Genomic DNA, 17208 nt, shown 5'->3' on the forward strand with positions numbered 1-17208 from the left:
AATATGGGCAGGCGATGACTTCTCCTTCCCCTGGAAGTGCCCCCACTGGTTGGCTCTGTGTGTAATATGTGCAGGCGATGACTTCTCCTTCCCCTGGAAGTGACCCCACTGGTTGGCTCAGTGTGTAATATGGGCAGGCGATGACTTCTCCTTCCCCTGGAAGTGACCCCACTGGTTGGCTCTGTGTGTAATATGGGCAGGCGATGACTTCTCCTTCCCCTGGAAGTGCCCCCACTGGTTGGCTCAGTGTGTAATATGGGCAGGCGATGACTTCTCCTTCCCCTGGAAGTGCCCCCACTGGTTGGCTCTGTGTGTAATATGTGTAGGCGATGACTTCTCCTTTCCCTGGAAGTGACCCGACTGGTTGGCTCTGTGTGCAATATGGGCAGGTGATGACTTCTCCTTCCCCTGGAACTGACCCCACTGGTTGGCTCAGTGTGTAATATGGGCAGGCGATGACTTCTCCTTCCCCTGGAAGTGACCCCACTGGTTGGCTCAGTGTGTAATATGGGCAGGCGATGACTTCTCCTTCCCCTGGAAGTGACCCCACTGGTTGGCTCAGTGTGTAATATGGGCAGGCGATGACTTCTCCTTTCCCTGGAAGTGCCCCCACTGGTTGGCTCAGTGTGTAATATGGGCAGGCGATGACTTCTCCTTCCCCTGGAAGTGCCCCCACTGGTTGGCTCAGTGTGTAATATGGGCAGGCGATGACTTCTCCTTTCCCTGGAAGTGCCCCCACTGGTTGGCTCAGTGTGTAATATGGGCAGGCGAAGACTTCTCCTTCCCCTGGAAGTGCCCCCACTGGTTGGCTCAGTGTGTAATATGGGCAGGCGATGACTTCTCCTTCCCCTGGAAGTGCCCCCACTGGTTGGCTCTGTGTGTAATATGGGCAGGCGATGACTTCTCCTTCCCCTGGAAGTGACCCCACTGGTTGGCTCAGTGTGTAATATGTGCAGGCGATGACTTCTCCTTCCCCTGGAAGTGACCCCACTGGTTGGCTCAGTGTGTAATATGGGCAGGCGATGACTTCTCCTTCCCCTGGAAGTGCCCCCACTGGTTGGCTCTGTGTGTAATATGTGCAGGCGATGACTTCTCCTTCCCCTGGAAGTGCCCCCACTTGTTGGCTCAGTGTGTAATATGGGCAGGCGATGACTTCTCCTTCCCCTGGATGTGACCCCGCTGGTTGGCTCTGTGTGTAATATGTGCAGGGGATGACTTCTCCTTCCCCTGGAAGTGCCCCCACTGGTTGGCTCAGTGTGTAATATGGGCAGGCGATGACTTCTCTTTCCCCTGGAAGTGCCCCCACTGGTTGGCTCTGTGTGTAATATGTGCAGGCGATGACTTCTCCTTCCCCTGGAAGTGACCCCACTGGTTGGCTCAGTGTGTAATATGTGCAGGCGATGACTTCTCCTTCCCCTGGAAGTGACCCCACTGGTTGGCTCAGTGTGTAATATGGAGAGGCGATGACTTCAGTAACGGCACGGTCATCTGCTGTGGTTCTCCTGTGTCCACAATTAGGGGCCACCACAGTGTTACGTGGTTAGGGGCCACATAGATATTAAAGAACTGACCCCCCAGCTACACCACTAGTTATCAGCAATCGGACACGTAACAGCCTTTTCTTCCCTGACATCATCGGCCGGAGAAAATTTGTGAGACCCTCAAAGACCATAATGTGTAAGTGTAAGGGGGACGCTAAGACTTTCTCATCTATTTGTATCCTATTCATTCGAGAGGAAAATAGACTCAGAAAACCTGATTCTGCCATTTATATTAATTATTGAATAATTATTATGTTATACCAGTGATACCAAATATGCAACTTTTTTATGGTATTTACATGCTCGGGACGTATCGACGTCTGATAGCAGCGACAATCATTAGAGGCAATGTAACAATGTGACACTGAGATCTTCAGGGGGGCAAAATCAACGGCTTCAATGCAAAACCCCAAAAAGATGGTCAGGCCCAATATACTTTAAAATAATAATAATAATAATAATAATAATAATAATAATCAATCTGAGCTGTTATTATGAAAGAACCCCCCAAATTATGGCATCAGCAGCCTCAGTACACAGCATTTAGCCCAATACTGAAGCTCTGCTAAAAAAAAAAGAAAAAAAGAGTAACCGCAAAGGACTATGGGATACCTCAGCCTCGTTTTGACTTCAGGCTATGTCATTGTGCAAGTCCTCTATTCCTGAAGTGGAGGCGCCGCGTTCCTATAGGACGGGGAGCTGCAGCCAATCAGGTGAGAGGATGCTGGAAGGTTCCCGAAGAGACGGCAGCTGAGAAGGAGGAGGGGAAGTCGGGGACTCAGTGTGTAAGTGCCGGGATAGCGGGAGGGCGGAGAGATGGCCTCAGACATGGCGGCAAAGGGGCAGGGAGCGGGAGGCGGGAGGTCAGTGTGAGTCAGCCCGGAAGGGTGAGGTGGAGACACGGCCCCGGGTGTGAGGGAAAGGCTGGCAGCTCTGGGAATATGCGAGGGAAGTGGCCCTGTCTCCTGGCGCAGCCAATCAGCAGCCAGCTTTTATTGTCGTCAGGGGTCTGTAAATGAGAGCTGCGTGCTGATTGGTTGTTCTGCTATTTTCCATTGTTTTGTCCTTTTTAAGGAGAACTACAACTCCCAGCTACACCCAGATTTTACAGCTCGACTCACACACCTACGGCCTGTGCGAGGCATTAGAAATTGGGCGGATGTCCCCTTCCCTGACAACATTTGACCCCACTGCAGCGGGTTGCAATATATTAGTATTAACACTGAGTATATAATATATACGTATGTATCAGGATTGCTCGCTCAAGGGGGTCTAATAAAAAAAATGCAAAAAATATAAATTTTTTTGTTTACAAAAAAAACCAACAACTATATAATTGTCTAAAGGTCACTTCCGTCTGTCTGTCTGTCTGTCCAGGATATTCATTGGTCGCGGCCTCTGTCTGTGATGGAAATCCCACGTCGATGATTGGTCTCGCCAGCTGCCTGTCATGGCTGCTGCGACCAATCAGCGATGGCCACAGTCCGATTAGTCCCTCCCTACTCCCCCGCAGTCAGTGCCCGGCGCCCGCTCCCTACTCCCCGCAGTCAGAGCCCGGCGCCCGCTCCCTACTCCCCGCAGTCAGAGCCCGGCGCCCGCTCCCTACTCCCCGCAGTCAGAGCCCGGCGCCCGCTCCCTACTCCCCGCAGTCAGAGCCCGGCGCCCGCTCCCTACTCCCCGCAGTCAGAGCCCGGCGCCCGCTCCCTACTCCCCGCAGTCAGAGCCCGGCGCCCGCTCCCTACTCCCCGCAGTCAGAGCCGGGCGCCCGCTCCCTACTCCCCGCAGTCAGTGCCCGGCGCCCGCTCCCTACTCAGCCCGGCGCCCGCTCCATACTCCCCGCAGTCAGAGCCGGGCGCCCGCTCCCTACTCCCCGCAGTCAGTGCCGGGCGCCCGCTCCCTACTCCCCGCAGTCAGAGCCGGGCGCCCGCTCCCTACTCCCCGCAGTCAGAGCCGGGCGCCCGCTCCCTACTCCCCGCAGTCAGAGCCGGGCGCCCGCTCCCTACTCCCCGCAGTCAGAGCCGGGCGCCCGCTCCCTACTCCCCGCAGTCAGAGCCGGGCGCCCGCTCCCTACTCCCCTGCAGTCAGTGCCCGGCGCCCGCTCCATACTCCCCTGCAGTCAGAGCCCGGCGCCCGCTCCATACTCCCCGCAGTCAGAGCCCGGCGCCCGCTCCATACTCCCCGCAGTCAGTGCCCGGCGCCCGCTCCATACTCCCCGCAGTCAGAGCCCGGCGCCCGCTCCATACTACCCGCAGTCAGTGCCCGGCGCCCGCTCCATACTCAGCCCGGCGCCCGCTCCATACTCCCCGCAGTCAGTGCCCGGCGCCCGCTCCATACTCAGCCCGGCGCCCGCTCCATACTCCCCGCAGTCAGTGCCCGGCGCCCGCTCCATACTCCCCGCAGTCAGTGCCCGGCGCCCGCTCCATACTCCCCGCAGTCAGTGCCCGGCGCCCGCTCCATACTCCCCGCAGTCAGTGCCCGGCGCCCGCTCCATACTCCCCGCAGTCAGAGCCCGGCGCCCGCTCCATACTCCCGCAGTCAGAGCCCGGCGCCCGCTCCATATTCCCCGCAGTCAGAGCCCGGCGCCCGCTCCATATTCCCCGCAGTCAGTGCCCGCTCCCTACTCCCCTCCAGTCACCACTCACACAGGGTTAAAGCCGGCGGTAAAGGACCGCGTTATGCCGCGGGTAACTCACTCCATATCCGCAGCTATTAACCCTGTGTGACCAAGTTTTTACTATTGATGCTGTCTATGCAGCATCAATAGTAAAAAGATCTAATGTTAACAATAATAAAAAAACAAAAAACCTGTTATTCTCACCTTCCGTTGTCCGACGACGCACTTGCGCCTTCCGCCAGCTTCCGGTCCCAGAGATGCTTTGCGAAATTACCCAGAAGACTTAGCGGTCTCGCCAGACCGCTAAGTGATTGGGTAATTTCGCAATGCATCCTGGGAACGCAAGATGGCGGCAACCGCGCGCATCGCCAGAGGTTCGCTGGATCTAAGCCGGATCCCGCCGGGTGAGTACATAACTATTTTTTATTTCAATTATTTTTTTAACAGGGATATGTGCCCACACTGCTGTATACTACATGGGCTGTGTTTGATACCGCGTGGCTGCTATATACTACATAGGCAGTGTTATATACTGTGTGGGCTGTGTGATATACTGTGTGGGTTGTGCTATATATTACGTGGCCAGTGTTATCTACTGCGTGGGCTGTGTTATATACTACGTGGGCTGTGTTATATACTACGTGGGCTGTGTGCTATACTGTGTGATATATACTACGTTGCCAGTGTTACATACTACGTGGGCCTGGGTTATATACTGCGTGGCTGCTTTATACTGCGTGGCTGCTATATACTATATATACCACAGGCCACGTAGTACTCCTATATACTACGTGGCCTGTGCTATATACTATGTGGCTGCTATATACATACTATACACACACACTAGATGGTGGCCCAATTCTAACGCATCGTGTATTCTAGAATATACATGTCCACGTAGTATACTGCCCAGTCACATAGTATATTACGTTGCCACGTAGTTTATTGCCCAGTCACGTATTATATTGCCCAGCCACGTAGTATATTGCCCAGCGATGTAGTATACAGCACAGAACCACATAGTATATTGCCCAGCCACGTATGTCACAGGTTAAAAAAAATAAAATAAACATATACTCACCTTCGGATCCGAGGGCCCGTTGTAGTTCTGTCACTGCGGGGCAGCTTTCGGTCCCAGGGTGTGATGACGTCGCGGTCACATGATCGTGACGTCATGGCAGGTCCTTGTCACATACCATCCTTGCCACCGGAACCTGCCGGTTGCATGGAGCGGTCACCGGAGCGTCGCGAGGAGCGGGAAAGGCGGCGGAAGGTGAGTATATAATGATTTTTTATTTTTAACATTAGATGTTTTTACTATTGACGCTGCATAGGCAGCATCAATAGTAAAAACTTGGACACACAGGGTTAATAGCGGTGGTAACGGAGTGAGTTACCCGCGACATAACGCGGTCCGTTACCGCCGGCATTAACCCTGTGTGAGCGCTGACCAGAGGGGAGTATGCGGGCGCTGGGCAGTGACTGCGGGGAGGAAGGAGCGGCCATTTTCTTCCGGACTGTGCCCGTCACTGATTGGTCGTGGCTGTTTTGCCGGGACCAATCAGAAACTTGGATTCCATGACAGACAGAGGCCGCGAGCAATGAATATCCATGACAGACAGACAGAAAGACGGAAGTGACCCTTAGACAATTATATAGTAGATTATATATATCTAATATATAAAGCTGAATGTGTGTATGTATGTCCGGGATTGGCATCTGCACCGTCGCAGCTACAGCCACAAAATTTTGCACAGTCACACGTCTGGACCCCGAGAGCGTCATAGGCTATGGTGTGAGGTGAAATTTTAACCCCGCGCGTTCTAATTCACCAAACAATTTTGCCCCAATCTACATAATGGGGAAAAAGTGAAAGGAAAAGTGTTGGAGGCAAATTGACAGCTGCCAGATGTGAACAAGGGGGACTTAAAGAGTGAGCAATGGCGCCAAAGAGTATATACCGTACAGTTGCTAAGGTGGGGCCCCGACATGAGATACTCACCACACACGGGGATATGAACACACACACAAAATACACCACACACTACCACGTGCTTGAACGCATATACCACCCTCAGCACACATTTCACCACACATACACCAACCTCGCCACATAAAAGTCGAAACACAAAAGTCGCCGCTCAAAACTTGCCACACGCAAAACTTGCCACATGCAAAACTAGGCTCACGCAAAACTCGCCACACGTGCAAAACTCACCTCATGGAAAACTCGCCACACGCAAAACTTGCACACGCGGAAAAATTGCCACATGCACAAAAGTTGCTTCACACAAAACTTGCACATACTCAAAACTCACCAGACATAAAATTCACCACGCGCAAAACTCGCCATGCGCAAAACTTGCTGCACACGACTTGCTACACTAACCTGTCACATGCAGCTCGACACACAAAAAAGTTGTTACACGCATGTTGCCACACAAAACTCATCTCACAAAAGTCGCTACACGCATGTTGCCACACAAAACTCAACACACACAACTTGACACATGAAACTCGCCCTAAAACACACACAAGTCTGGTATTATCCTTCAAAAATAAAAATCTGATTAATAAGCAGAAAAACTACAAGAGCAACAAATGTACCATATAGGAAATACGGCAGCTGTCAGTCACATGACCTGTCTATTATGTGTATGTGTGAGCTAATATATACTGCCGGGGGGGGGGGCTTCCTGTTGGCTGGGGATTTATCAGGCTGCCAATAGCAACCAATCACAGCTCAGCTTCTATTTTGCTAGTTAATTAATCTGAGCTCTAGTTGGTTAATATAGGCAACAAAGGACATTCTCAGTATAACAAAGCTTGTGTGAGTTAATATATACTGCCGGGGGGAGGGCTTCCTGTTGGCTGGGGAATATACAGGGGAGATGACACACAGATATATACTATATACAGGGGAGATGACACACAGATATATACTATATACAGGAGGAGATGACACACAGATATATACTATATACAGGAGGAGATGACACACAGATATATACTATATACAGGGGAGATGACACACAGGTATATACTATATACAGAGGAGATGACATACAGGTATATACTATATACAGGGGAGATGACACACAGATATATACTATATACAGGGGAGATGACACACAGATATATACTATATACAGGGGAGATGACACACAGGTATATACTATATACAGAGGAGATGACACACAGATATATACTATATACAGGGGAGATGACACACAGATATATACTATATACAGGGGAGATGACACACAGATATATACTATATACAGGAGGAGATGACACACAGATATATACTATATACAGGAGGAGATGACACACAGATATATACTATATACAGGGGAGATGACACACAGGTATATACTATATACAGAGGAGATGACATACAGGTATATACTATATACAGGAGCAGATGACACACAGGTATATTCTATATACAAGAGGAGTAAGTCACATTTTCAATTGTGGGATACCACAAGAGAAACAGAAGTGAGGAAGGAAAAAGGATATTTTTAAAAAGTAATAAATGTATTGAAACAATATGTTTAAAATTACACAGAACATTTAATATGGGGGAGGAAAAAAGGAGAAAGGGAGGGGGTTAAACCACCAGACTAGAGAAACGAATCTGCACTATACCATAAAGGGTTTAAAGAAAAATAAATAAACCCAATGAAAATATGATGGTAATACTGGTACAAAAAAAGGGGGGCGATCTAGTTACGCTGAGCAAAATAAATATCCACACAGGGCAAGGTATAATCCCCAACAACCTAAAGAGTATCCTATTGAAGGGTTAATAAATAAGCACAAAGTGAGTACATGTCTGACCAGGAATACAAAGCAAGAGAAAAACCTGCTAATGTCCTGCTGAGTACATCCAAGGTAGTGTGCCAATATAAACAAAGGGCCTGCAAGGGGAAGGATATATTGCCAGGGAATGAATTACCTGTAGTGCCAAGCAAGTGCGGTGGTAACTAGCGCTGGTGAGGTGCAGATGCGGTTCCCATGCGCCCGACAAGCGCTGTTTCGCCGTAGCTTCTTCAATGGGGCGCGTCAATGGGGCCACTTCTCCCTTCGTTGGACGGTGCAGGGCCCATAGAGTTGCTGTGTTCACCACTGTGTACAGGACTGCCACTAGGAATTTCGGGGGCCCATACTGGCAAAATTTTCGGGGCCCCCCTTGAGACTCCGCCCAGGCTCCACCCGAGCCCCGCCTCTACCCCTCGTACCATCCACAGTCCCACTGCCCTCTCTTGGAAAAACTCCACTTCTGCACCACGTCCTCACCAATCACAGATTTAGGCTATGTGCACACGTTGTGGAATTGCCCCAGAAATTTCCACTGCAATTCCAGAACTCCCTGCTGCGGGTAAAACGCATGTGGAATTGGCATGTGTATTACCGCTAAACACTAGCGTTTTCCAAGCGATCTGTAGCATCGCTTGGAAAACTGATTGACAGGTAGGTCACACTTGTCAAACATAGAGTTTGACAAGTGCGACCAACTTTTTACTATTGATGCTGCCTATGCAGCATCAATAGTAAAAGATAGAATGTTAAAAATAATTTAAAAAATGGTTATTCTCACCTTCCGATGGCCCTCGATCTCCTCAGCAGCGCTCCCGGCAGCTTCCGTTCCCAGGGATGGTGTATGTAATGTATGTACACAGTGACTGCACCAGCAGAATAGTGAGTGCAGCTCTGGGGTATAATACAGGATGTAACTCAGGATCAGTAATGTAATGTATGTACACAGTGACTGCACCAGCAGAATAGTGAGTGCAGCTCTGGGGTATAATACAGGATGTAACTCAGGATCAGTAATGTATGTACACAGTGACTGCACCAGCAGAATAGTGAGTGCAGCTCTGGAGTATAATACAGGATGTAACTCAGGATCAGTAATGTATATACACAGTGACTGCACCAGCAGAATAGTGAGTGCAGCTCTGGAGTATAATACAGGAGGTAACTCGGGATCAGTAATGTAATGTATGTACACAGTGACTGCACCAGCAGAATAGTGAGTGCAGCTCTGGGGTATAATACAGGATGTAACACAGGATAAGTAGGACATGATTGGAGATTTAAACCTTGGAGTCTCCAGAATTGTAAGGGAGTGGCATCTGATGTGTTAGGACGGGTGTTGGTGATTGGCATGATATGTTGCTTTATTGTATTTTTTTATTGGTTTCTCATTTTCTCTTTACAGCTGTCGTACAAGCAGTGATCCCTGTTTGCCGTCATGGCGGAGGACGTCCAGGCTCCGGTGGTCTTTCAGCACCAGTACATGTGCTCAGAATGTGGTTTGCTATTCAACGCTCTAGAAGACGTATTAGTTCATCAGCAGAACCACATTGGAAGTGGCATCCAAGCGACGCTCTCCCAGGATGTGTCCCTGCAGTTGGGAGAGTTGCAAGGCCTAGTACAAGAAAGCCAGTTCCAGTGTTTAGAGTGTGAACAAGTCCTGGTGTCCTCGGACGACCTGCTCCATCACCAAGAGATCCACATGCGGGAATTTCCTCATGCCCTCGCATCTCCCTCATTAACCAATGGCCAGATACATTACCAGTGCTCTGACTGTAAAGAACTCTTTACGTCTCCAGAACTGTGGCTGGCTCACCGCCAGAAGCATGAGAAGCAGGAGCACCAGTCTCAGCAAAGTGTTGTCCTCCAGACCGGATCTGGCATCCAGGCCGTGCTCAGTTTGCAAAATGTTCTCTTAGACGAAAGGACGTTAAACGGGTGGGGAGTGGAAATGCCGGCTGTGGTAGCGGCTGACGGTACCATAGAACCTGTGCCAAGAGCGTCATCTGAAAACCCGTCTGCACAGGGAGAGGTGATCCAGCTCCCGGAGATGCATCCGTACGAGTGCTCTGAGTGCAGCCAGATATTTCACACGCCCGAGGAGTTCCTTGACCACCAAGGTCGACACTTCTTGGCATCGGAGAAGGAAAGTTCGGCGTCTTCACTCTACGGAAGCTCAGATAATGCCACCCCTTCATCCGTATTTCTAGAGCGGGTGCGAAAAGACTGGATGGTAGAATCAAAAGATGAGTTTACCAAGGATAGGTTTGGGGTAGTTCATAGGGTGTACCAGTGCCTTGAGTGTAAGAAACAGTTCGGCTCTAGCGAGGAGCTACGGAAGCACCGTAAGCAACACCAGAACGAAGAGTACCCCTGTCCAGACTGTGACCGCCTCTTCACCTCTGCCAGCAGATTGCAATCCCACCGTCGGGTGCATGTGGAGGGCACCTTACAGTGCCCAAATTGCTATAAGGTTTTTAAAAAAGAGGCGTCCTTAGAGCAGCACATGCGAGTCCATCGGGGGGAGGCTCTTTACCTATGTGTGGACTGTGGTGTAGGTTTCGGAACAGAAATCACCTTAGTCTTGCATAGAAAAAGCCACACGGCAGACCCTCTGCATCGCTGCCACTGCGGGAAAACCTTCAGCAACATGACAAAATTCTTATATCACAGAAGGACCCATGTCGGTAAAAGCGGCACACGTATACCCCGGCCAGAGAGGCCTGCCATCTTCAGCAAGGAGAAGCTTCTTTCTTTGGGTCATTTTTCCCAGATTTCTGCAATGCTGGCTCCAGAGAAATTGCACGCCCCAGAGGTGCCATTTGTGGTCGTGCCCAATGAAAAAGAGACTATAGAGAACGGAGGGTCCAAAGAAAATGGATTGGCTACCACCCACATTTCATCGGAAGAACCAAAGACTGTGCTGGACTGTCAGACCGAGTGCTTCAAGTGCCCTCAGTGCAGCAAAGAATTTCCCACCCGTCTGAAAATGGTGCAGCACAGACGGGCCGTGCACGTCACCGAAAGGAAGCACAAGTGCAGCGTGTGCGGGAAGAACTTTAAGAAAAAGGTGGACTTGCGGAACCACATGCGCACTCATACGGGCGAGCGGCCATTTTCGTGTACAGCGTGTGGCAAGGCGTTTGGGACCCATGCCAATCTGATACGTCACCACCTCACCCACACGGGAGAAAAGCCGTACACATGCGAGGTGTGCGGCCGCTGCTTCACCCAGAATTCCAACCTGCAGCAGCACTGCGCCTTGCACACCGGGTCCAGGCCTTTCCCCTGTAACGTGTGCGGCCTAGAATTTAACACCACCTCCAAACTTAAATTGCACCAGATCAAACACACGGGCGTCCTCCCTTACAAGTGTCCAGACTGCGATAAGGCCTTCCTGCGGAAAAAATTAATGCAGTTACATCAGCTCGATCACCAGGGCAAAGCTCCGATCCACTGCAAGGAGTGCGGAGCGGTGTTCGCGGACGAATCGCAACTCTCCGAACATAGATGCCGGAGCAGACGCTCGAGTCAGCACGTCTGTCCGACGTGTAATAAGGTCCTAAATTCGAAGTCTAGCTTAAACCTTCACCTTCTCCTACACACCGGTCAACGCCCCTTTAAGTGCCTTGTATGTGGCAAATGTTTCACCAGCCAAAGAACAGTGACAAGGCACCAAAAGTTTCACTCCGGGGTCCGACCTCATAAGTGCACCTATTGCGGGAAAGCTTTTTCCGCCTCTTTCAGTTTACGACTCCATCTCAGAACGCACACAGGGGAGCGGCCATTTCCTTGTCTGGACTGCGGCAAAAAGTTTCGCCAGGCTTCTCATTTAAGTGAGCACCGCCGAATTCACACAGGCGAAAGGCCTTATCACTGCCCCGTCTGTGGCCTGACTTTTGTCCAGTCTTTGCAGCTAGCAGAACACAAACGCGCCCACGCCGGAGTAAGACCCCACTTGTATCCAGACTGCGGAAAGGGGTTCAAGTCCCTTTCTAACCTTCAGAGCCATATACTAACGCACAGGACCCCGGCGCAGCCGCAGCAGACCATCATGTGCACAGAACTGGGCGAAACCATAGCCATCATCGAGAGCGTGGAGCCTCTCCCTTTAGCCGAAACAATCGAAATCTACCAGGCCGCACTTGAGGGGAACTTACAGGTGGATAATGTGACGATATAGAGACCCCCTGTGCTCAGTGTATATTATAGTTGTTTTTTTCTGTTTCATTAATGTGATAGGAGGTATTTATTAATAATATAAAAGGCCTAGATTTACAAATGGTCGTCGTTTCATTACTGCACTTTCCTGACGTAACGTTGGGCACAAAGCGGCCATTAATTATTAGCCAACTCTGCCTGCGCTGTCCTGACATGGACGTGTTCCTTCGCACAAAAAAAAAAGGTCTGCAGAAGCGCAGCATGTGAACATACCCTAATTTGGATTGACCATGAGGCATCTTTGAATTTTTTTTTTATTGGATATATTTAAGTTCATGTTCCCATGGTGAGTTTTTCATGATGGGTAAATAGGTTATTTGCGGATTTTTTTCATTGCCTTTTTTTTTTTAACGTGTTTTTATAGCGTTTTTTTTTTTACTCTGGTGTGTGATACTTTAAATAAAGCTTGTTTGTTGATGATACTTTTTTTTGGCCTTGTCAAACCTTTGTTTTTTTAGGTGCGAATTACACGTGTTTTTGATGTGCTTGCGCTGTAGAAACGCACTAAAAATGCACCTGATGTAAGTCTACGGGAAAAATCTGCACAGAAAAACTCGCCACGCTGGAGATCTGAAACCCACTCCGTAGATCAGTTTACGCTGAGTGAGAACCACGGGGTGGGGGGCAGCAGATTTCTAGAAATCCCATGCACTGGGCTGGAACTGTAAGACGCTACTTTTTTTTTTTGACGCAGCGTCAAACACTCACCAAAAGCTCAATGTGGGAACGTAGACTTGAAGGGGGAAAAAAAAGGAGGGTCTCATCGATGGGTGGTGACACGTTATGGGTTATGACCATTAATAGCATTATAACTATCCTTACCGGTACGGGATTGCAAGGGAAGAACGGTCGTGTCTTGCTCCGGTCCTGCGCATCGCGTCACTTAGAACATATAACTTTTTTTTTTTTTTTTTACAAACAGCAATCGTATAAAATGAATCCCTGCTGCTGCCATTTTGCTTCTATACCTCCTCTTTGTGCTCACCGGGCTCCAATAATGGTGGGACCGCTGCAGCCGATCGATCACTTGCTGCACTGGTGATATCTTGTTGTAGGAGAGCACGACTGATAAAAGGGATTGGAAACTCCCACCACCATGGGTTCGCGTGCTGCAGTTGTATTTTGGTTTTTGCAATAATTTTTGCCAGATATCTTTTAAGGAATAATTGCAACATCTAAGTGTAAACTAAAACTTTCTTGGGTTATTTTTCTTGTTTGGGGTTTGGTGTGTGCCTGACTCCCAGCTTGTGACCCTTGTGTCAAGATGAACTCGTCATCCTGTGTCTTTTTTGTTAAATATTAAAATGGACGTTGACGGACTGATGGCAGAGAGGAGCAGCCCGGGAGGACACCGAGGTCTCTCCAGACTGTGCCACAACCGTCCCAGTAACCTCTAACTCAGAGGCCCCTAAATGGCTACAGGCCGCCATGCCCATTAGATCGCCATTAGCCCAACATCTCCCCTGATAGCGGTTCATCTCTGAGAATAAAAGGATCGGCCATTGAAACATAAAATTCCAGATCGATCTCTCCCCCGACGTCATCTATCCAGGGTGGTGGGTTACAGATGAGATATTTGGGGAGCTTTTGGTCCTCTAGCAGTGCTGCTTGGCTACTAACTTGCAATGTGCACTCGCAGCAGTTTTTTTTTCTGCAGTCAAATCCTGCACTATTGGGAGTGTAGGCTAAAATTATAATAAGGTTCAAGAACAGTAAAAAAAAAAAAACTAAGCTTTTTTTTTTTTTTCTTTGGGTACCGTCACACAGTGGCATTTTGATCGCTACGACGGCACGATTTGTGACGTTCCAGCGATATATCCGTGACGTTCCAGCGATCTTGCTGTGTCTGACACGCTCCTGCGATCAGGGACCCCGCTGAGAATCGTACGTCGTAACAGATCGTTTGAAACTTTCTTTCGTCGTCTAGTGTCCCGCTGTGGCGGCATGATCGCATGGTGTAACAAAGGTGTGCACGATATTGTATACGATGTGCGCATAGTAACCAACGGCTTCTACATCGCCCAAACGTCGTGAAATTATCGCTCCAGCGTCGTACATTGCAAAGTGTGACAGCAGTCTACGACGCTGGAGCGATATTGTTACGATGCTGGAGCGTCACGGATCGTGCCGTCATAGCGATCAAAATGCCACTGTGTGACGGTACCCTTAGTCTTGTTCTGTTGGAAGGAGCTGGCATAAGTCTGTGGTGGGCCCCGACGCGCGTCTCCAATCCTGTGCAAACTGTGACATCTCACAAACTTGCTCTTTGGCGCAAGGTTTGAGAAGGAAACTTTATGGTCTATGTAGTGTGTGATGCAGGATACAGGAGCTGCAGGTCCAGGAAGAAGGAAGGAGAGCTGTGACATCACCTATTGTGAATGGTGGATCCTGTGTTATCTACTGTATACAGAGGTTTTATCAGTCATTATACAGGAGGAGGAGGTGAGCTGTGACATCATCTATTGTGAATGGTGGATCCTGTGTTATCTACTGTATATAGAGGTGTTATTAGTCATTGTACAGGAGGAGGTGGTGAGATGTGACCACCTATTGTGAATGGTGGATCCTGTGTTATCTACTGTATATAGAGGTGTTATCAGTCATTGTATTTCTCGGGGATTAAGGCACTACAGGAGGTCATCAAGAAGCATAGATATAGTCAGTCCTATGCACAGCTAGAGAAAACAGTATATCGCACAATCAGTCTAGAGTGCCATTCATGTCCACTGTGTGGAAAAACATGCAGTTTCCCAGGCAGTATCCGGGTGCAAACTCTGAAGAAAAAAGGATTCATCCAAAGAAAATGCAAGTAAGAAAAAGAGAGCACTCACCGACCGCTGCAATCGTCTTTACTTTATTGTGGCATCAATACAAACATGGCAATTTTGGCAGGGAGAAACTGTGGTTCCTTCAGACTACGGCCGTTTCGCGCCAATTGCGCTTCAACGGGTCGCAATCGGCGCGAAACGGCCGTAGTCTGAAGGAACCACAGTTTCTCCCTGCCAAAATTGCTATGTTTGTATTGATGCCACAATAAAGTAAAGACGATTGCAGCGGTCGGTGAGTGCTCTTTTTCTTACTTGCATTTTCTATAGATATAGTCAGGCTGCAGACAGTAAAGGTACCGTCACATTAAGCGACGCTGCAGCGATATAGACAACGAGCCGATCGCTGCAGCGTCGCTGTTTAGGTCGCTAGGAGACGTCAAACACTGTAACAGCAGAACGATGCAGGAGCGATCCAGTGACGTACTTATCGTTCTCGCTGGTTGTTAGCTCCATGTAAAACATTGCAGGCATCGTTGCTTTTGCTGTCAAACATGACGAATCACGCCGACCTGACGACCAAATAAAGTTCCGGACTTTCAGCAACGACCAGCGATGTCACAGCGAGATCCTGATCGCTGCTGCGTGTCAAACACAACGAGATCGCTATCCAGGACGCTGCAACGTCATGGATCGTTGTCGTTCTCCTTGGAAAGTTGTTCAGTGTGAAGGTACCTTAAGTGAGCTAATTAAATTATCAGCCTTTTGGAAGGTAATTGAGTTGCTAGACAATATGGGGAATACACGGAATGTCACAGGGAAACGAGAACACTGAAAATCAGTAAAATATAAATATACACAAAATGATACCCACATGACATATCACACCATCACAACCTCTCCCCCCTCATAATAAGTGAGCACGCCATGAGGTCTACACAGAGTCCAGCCCCACTGCCCCACTGAGTCCAGCATTTCTGCCTGCCCCACTGAGTCCAGCATTTCTGCCTGCCCCACTGAGTCCAGCATTTCTGCCTGCCCCACTGAGTCCAGCATTTCTGCCTGCCCCACTGAGTCCAGCATTTCTGCCTGCCCCACTGAGTCCAGCATTTCTGCCTGCCCCACTGAGTCCAGCATTTCTGCCTGCCCCACTGAGTCCAGCATTTCTGCCTGCCCCACTGAGTCCAGCATTTCTGCCTGCCCCACTGAGTCCAGCATTTCTGCCCCACTGAGTCCAGCATTTCGCTTCCGCCCCCCCCCCCCCCCCTCTCCCGGGCCCCCCTGGATCGCAGCTCGCAAAGAAAAAAAAAAACAAGAGTTCTTACCTGGCCAAGCTCCTGCGCCGGGTGAAGCTCCCTCCAGGCTCCACACAGACGCACTCGCCGGGCCCGGCAGCTGACAATGACGTCCGACGCCGGCGAGTGCGCTCTGCGGCCCTATTCAGCCGCCAGCCTCAGACTGGCTGGCGGCTGTTAACTATTGACGTGCGGGCGCGGGCCCGCACGTCAATAGTGTGCCGCTGCCGCAGCGCCTGCAGGGGGGGCCCGGTGAGCAGATGAGACGGGGCCCGATGCGGGCACCCTCTGCTCACCGGGCCCCATACGCCATTCACGGCTGTAATGCCCTGATGGCGGCCCTGGGTGTGATTGTCATCGTCTTGCAACTAGGTGGAAGGGCGGATATAATCGGAGGTGGATGGGGCATGGGATTAGGCTGTATATTTTCCAGAAGCCTCCTCCATTGCGGTCGAATAGTAAGGGCTTCATCGGCCAGGGCTGCAGCTCTATCTACGATACACGGCGTGCGCTCCCGGACCCATTCCTGTACCTCTGCGGGGCACTTGGCAAGAAATTGTTCTATAACGAACGCCTGTATAACATCTTCCACAGTAAAGGCGTTTTCTGCTTCCAGCCATCTCCAACATGCCTGGGACATCTTATGTGCATACATCCTAAACAATCCCCCCCTGGTGCATGGGAGGTCTCGGAACTTGGCCCTATATAAGTCTGGGGTGATAGCATGGTATTCCAAGATAATCCACTTTACAATGCTAGAATCCTGATTCTGCTGTGAGTCAATGGTTCGGTAAGCCTCCGCCAGGCTACCGTTCAGGAGTCCCACTAACAAACGTATCCAGCCAGAGTGGGGCACCTCCATCACAGCACACTGCTGCTCCTTGAAGAACCCCTCCACATGTCCAGAAACCTCATCAAATGGCTTCAACTCTGTCCGGGTGATCCGCATA

General features: G+C 50.0%; 1 protein-coding gene across 2 annotated transcripts in view; it reads left to right on the top strand.

Moving 5' to 3' along the window:
• Positions 1 to 12618, top strand: part of LOC138650885 (zinc finger protein 574-like) — a 54206-nt gene extending 41588 nt beyond the window's left edge. Inside the window, exons 1-2 of one of the 2 annotated variants that reach the window (XM_069740740.1) lie at positions 2254 to 2326; positions 9383 to 12618. In XM_069740740.1, the coding sequence (XP_069596841.1) occupies positions 9416 to 12160 (2745 nt within the window). In that variant the 5' untranslated portion in view covers positions 2254 to 2326; positions 9383 to 9415 and the 3' untranslated portion in view covers positions 12161 to 12618. Of the gene's footprint in view, positions 1 to 2253; positions 2327 to 9382 lie in introns of those variants that run through there. The other variant, XM_069740741.1, reaches the window with a different exon arrangement.
• Positions 12619 to 17208: the final 4590 nt, after the last annotated feature.

This window comes from Ranitomeya imitator, chromosome 10 (genome assembly GCF_032444005.1).
Source record: "Ranitomeya imitator isolate aRanImi1 chromosome 10, aRanImi1.pri, whole genome shotgun sequence".
In the NCBI taxonomy this organism is placed as follows: Eukaryota; Metazoa; Chordata; class Amphibia; order Anura; family Dendrobatidae; genus Ranitomeya; species Ranitomeya imitator.